Raw genomic sequence first — 4,936 nt, 5'->3', positions numbered from 1 at the left:
TGAGACATCTCCCAGTAAATGGCTTTGAGCAGATTTTGAGGCATTCAGTTTCTTGACCTTTTCTGGAACTGGCAGATGTCTGCGGAGGAAAATCAGTCCCTGATGCCAAGATTATCGTACTTTCATGAGTTTCCTTCCTCTTCTGATCTTGGTAGCAGTGGAAGTGGTAGAAATTGGTCAGACCCTGGATATATTCTGAAGGTGGAGGTGACAATTTGTTGACAGAGTGGATGTGAGAGCCAAGTAGAAAGATGATTTCATGGTTTTTTATTTAAGTAATGGAAGTGAGACATGAGATACTAGAGATGGGGAGAGAGCAGAAGATGTGGGGGTATATGCAAGAAGAGTGCAAAGGGAAGTGAGGACATTGGAGCTGCTATCAGGTCAGTGAATTGGTGGTCTGGTTGTCAAGGAACTGGTGATATCAGGATATCAGAAGGAGAGAACTGGAAGGATAGCATGAGAATATAGACTTAGTATGAGAAAAATTCATATTTTAAAATAATCTTTTATTTGTTCACCATAGACACTCTGACCTACATTATATTGATATACATTATATTTATTTTCAGTGAAAATTGAATAATTTATCACACAGTATAAATCACAAAATATAATTCCTGAATTTCTAGCATTATTGTTATGCATAATGTGTGTGGTTAACCAGAATAATCAAACATCATTGATATTAATCTAAATGAGAAGCTGGTAATAAACACTTCTAAGTATGAATCTAGAAATTTCAGGAAACAAATTCCACCATTGAATTTTTGTATCTTCAGAATCAGACGTAGCATATATAATCAGAAAATAAATTTTGAAATTCAAATCAGTGGTGTGTGTGTTGGAAATGTCAACATGTAAAACAGAATCCTAGTTAACAATCACATTTTCCTAGGAAAACATTGGTGTCTTAATCATACGAATATCACAAAAACAGACCATTTCCTATCCTCATTGTAGTTTTGGATGTTTTCCTCTTCCTGTTTCCTTGGTGATTGGATTCGTATCTACTACAGTTATGCTTTGTTTTCCACAGATAATTTGTTCTTATTGGGTTCATTGGTTCTTTTTGTAGAGAACTGTGGATGGAATAAAATATTTTTTCATCTGGCTATGTAGTGATCTATAAATGTAAGCTATATACACAAATCACAAAGGCAACATAGAATTATCCATTGCTGATGTCATAAAGCATAGTCTCTTTGCTGTAAGCTTCCTGTGTTCAAGATGTAATGATACATTTTTATTTTGTTTTTCATTCATCAGTGAATTCTTGAAATTTTCATGTGGTTTTGCATTCCTGTGAAATGAAGATATTATTAATGAACAACAGTATGAGTCTCATTTCAATGCTTTTTCATTTTCTTACTGCATTGGGGCAAATTTTTATTCTTATTTAGTTCAAGGTCTATAATGCTTTAAGATAAGCGAGAATCTAAAACAGGAATGTGAACTGGAATATGACCTTCCTCCTAAGTTCTTAAGGATTTACCAACTGACTGTGGGTCACATGGTGCTCCTGTTTATTTCGTGGGGCTGACATGGTCAACAGCTATTGTTCACTTTCCGTGGCATGTCACTTTTCTAGACATGCCTCATACTGTGACACAACCCTGTGAGGTAAATGCTATTATTACATTCATTTTACAGGTGGAAATCTGGAACACAAAGAGATCCAATAATTTTCCCAAGGTCATATGGTATGTGACATTGCTGGAATTTTAACTCAAGTCAGACTCCAAGTCTCCTTGATACAGCAATGTCCAAATGCACACAGTGACCTCTCGATTCCTATTGCCTTCATCTCTGCTCTGCTCTGCTTCATTCACCCACTTATACAGAAACACTTTTAACTTGTCTTCTTTTAAAACTGCTCCATCTCTAAGAGCTTGGACTTGTTGCTCTATCTGTTGCCTCCTTATCTTTTATTCCTCTTGCTTTTTCACAACAGCTAAACCCTGCTCAGCATCTGCATTGAGCCCTCTTAACTCTCCTTATTTTCCCAGTTTCTACTCATGCCCCTTTCCTGGTTCCCCTTACTTCGGTGCCATATGAGGAAGACTTGCCATTGCTTGAATTCACCTTGTATTTTTCCACCTTTTAACCTCACCCACTCTTTCTGTCTGGAATATTCTTCCTACCATCTCTCTCCTCTATTTTAGCTTGTTTAAAACTTTTCCCAATCTTTAAGCCAATCCCCTACCCCTTACTCCCCAAATGCTACCTCTCTACAACGTTCTTCCTGGTCATCTCAAAACCTCAGATGCAATCTTTCTTTCCTCAGTATTCCTGATACTCTGTTTGTACAACAAATACGGTGCTCATGAGAGTTAGCCTTGTAATAAAGTTGCATGTGAATTTCCTTAGCATCCCTTCTAACTTATAATTATAATTTAGAAGTTCTAGCCCAGTGCCTTATGGTCGATTAGAGTATGGAACAAATAACTTTACAACTGGAAAGGATGTAAAAGATATTCTAATTCAAACCTCAATTTTACTGGTGAAGACACTGAAGCCTATTTTAAGAGGCAAGTCATGCTGACAATGGGAAAGAGAAATTCACTTGTACCTTCCTTCCTTGAATTCATATTAGGAATAAAACTGTATGTGTGCTCAGCACTGTGCTAGGCACTAGGGCTACCCAGGTGACAATTCCTACTTTTAAGAATCTCAGTATCTATTGGGAAAGACAATTAATAAATAGATTATAACACAATGGGATGGGATCGCTGTTTGTGGAACAAATAAATGCATGGCTCAAAAAGTTTACTGTCTTTGCAGTCATATTATATGGTCCCTTCAATCAGAAGCATGAGGAGACAGGTTTTTTTTTTTGAGACAAGTGTTTCCATCTGTGGCCCAGGCTGGAGTGCAGTGGTGCAATCTTGGCTCACTGCAACCTGCACCTTCCCAGCTCCAGTGATTCTCATGCCTCAGTCTCCCAAGTACCTTGGACTACAGGCACCCACCACCATACCTGGCTAATTTTTGTATTTTTAGTAGAGATGGGGTTTCACCATGTTGGCCAGGCTGGTCTCGATCTCCTGACCTCAAGTGATCTGCCCACCTCAGGCTCCCAAGTGCTGGGATTACAGGCATGAGTCACTGCGCCTGGCTGAGACAGGTTTTATAATTCACTTAATAAAATCGTATCTCAGGCTGTAGGAAAGGAATGTCAAATCTGATTTGTGCTAGGCAAGTTCATCATCATTAGTCCAAAAGAGGAGAGAGGTCTATTAGAAATGAGGAGGTGCTGCTTTCCATCTCACGCTCGGTTTTTAGTTTGTCTCTCTTCAGTTTTTGTTGCTGTTTTCCCTCGTGTGCTCAGGATTACATTTCAAATACTCAAAACCTGGACGAGTTTTGGTTTTGTTTACTTATAGGCTGTATGTTTACCTCAACCAGGCCAAAGGTTCTATGGACTCTGGACTGGATGCACTATTGATTTACTTTTTTTTTTTTTTTTTTGGTGGTGGGGGTGGGGGGATGGACTTTTGCTTTTGTCTCCCAGGCTGGAGTGCAATGGCACAATCTTGGCTCACTGCAACCTCCACCTCCCTTGTTCAAGCAATTCTCCTGCCTCAGCCTCTTGAGTAGCTGTGATTATAGGCAAGTACCACCACACCTAATTTTTGTATTTTTAGTAGAGACGTAGTTTCACCATGTTGGCCAGGCAGGTTTCAAACTCCTGACCTCAGGTGATCCACCCGCCTCGGCCTCCCGAAGTGCTGGGATTACAGGTGTGAGCCACCGCGCCCAGCCTGTTAATTTACTTTTTAAAACACTTGAATGTTCTTGTAATGTTAGCTGTTCTCAGTCCCCCAAAAGTCAGGTTTCTGTTCAGGCAGGGTGTCTGCTTAATTTAGGTGTCAAAGAGAGTGTCACAGGATGCATGGTAGGATGGCTCCCAAACCTACAGGATATTCCTTACTTGTGAAATCCCAGGCCCATTCTGCTCACAGCACGTCAGGAATGACCTCCAGTTGGGTGGCGTGAGGGGAAGTTTTATTTGAAAATGATTCCAAAACCTGTAAGAGAGATAAAGCATGGGAATGTGCTCTGGAAACTTCCATGCCTGTTCATTTGCCAGGATCTATTTGGTACCTGGTACTCTGTCCTCCCTAAGAGATAGTGTTTCTGTACGGTTCCAGCTGTTGATGTAGCTCAGAACTTTCGGGGTGTTGAACAGAGATAGTCCCTCAGAACATGACGATTTTGTCTTATTTTTACTGTACTATGATGTTCCTTGCTTTAAGGAATCCTCATATGTGAAAATCTAGATCTATATCCCGTACACAAAAGCAACAGAATCTAGTATTAGTGAAGGTACAGGTAAATGTATTCTCTCATACATTATTTTTGGAAAGGTGAACTGGCTTCCCAAAGAACGATTTGGTAGAGGGCACTAAAAGCCTAGACACTGTATTCATAGAATGCAGCAGCCCTGCTCCTAGGAATTTAACTTACAGAAGTCACTATGAATGTGTGCAAGACACATCCACATGATTATCTGCCATTGTTTCAAATAGTAAAAAGTTAGAAATGACTTCAAGGTCACAGAGGTTAAATAAAGTACTAATATAGGTATGTGGTATCAGGTAGGCAGGCATTAAAAATGATGTAGGAAAATACAATACTGTGGAAAATCACTTTGATAAACACACAGGTAGAAAAGTATGTAGGGTATATGTGCTTTTAAGGAAAAAAAGAAAGATTAGCTAGACACCCAAATATAAATTATTCTTTTTGGGTAGTGAGATTATTTGTAGTTTTAATTTTTCGTTTTAAAATATTTTTTTCAGGCCGGGCGCGGTGGCTCACGGCTGTAATCCCAGCACTTTGGGAGGCCAAGGCGGGTGGATCACGAGATCAGGAGATCGAGACCATCCTGGCTAACACAGTGAAACCCCGTCTCTACTAAAAAAAAAAAATA

General features: G+C 39.5%; 1 protein-coding gene across 1 annotated transcript in view; it reads right to left on the bottom strand.

Annotated features, from left to right (window-relative positions):
• Positions 1-488: 488 nt before the first annotated feature.
• LOC105529357 (cytidine monophosphate-N-acetylneuraminic acid hydroxylase) overlaps positions 489-4,936 on the bottom strand; it is a 63,403-nt gene continuing 58,955 nt past the window's right edge. Inside the window, exons 14-15 of the mRNA XM_011966486.1 lie at positions 3,935-4,031; positions 489-1,303 (exon numbers count right to left, since the gene is read on the bottom strand). Coding sequence (XP_011821876.1) covers positions 1,286-1,303; positions 3,935-4,031 — 115 coding nt within the window. The 3' untranslated portion in view covers positions 489-1,285. The remainder of the gene's footprint in view (positions 1,304-3,934; positions 4,032-4,936) is intronic.

The sequence above is a fragment of the Mandrillus leucophaeus genome, unplaced genomic scaffold (genome assembly GCF_000951045.1).
Source record: "Mandrillus leucophaeus isolate KB7577 unplaced genomic scaffold, Mleu.le_1.0 Scaffold760, whole genome shotgun sequence".
Taxonomy (NCBI): Eukaryota; Metazoa; Chordata; class Mammalia; order Primates; family Cercopithecidae; genus Mandrillus; species Mandrillus leucophaeus.
This window is presented reverse-complemented; position numbering and strand designations above follow the sequence as displayed.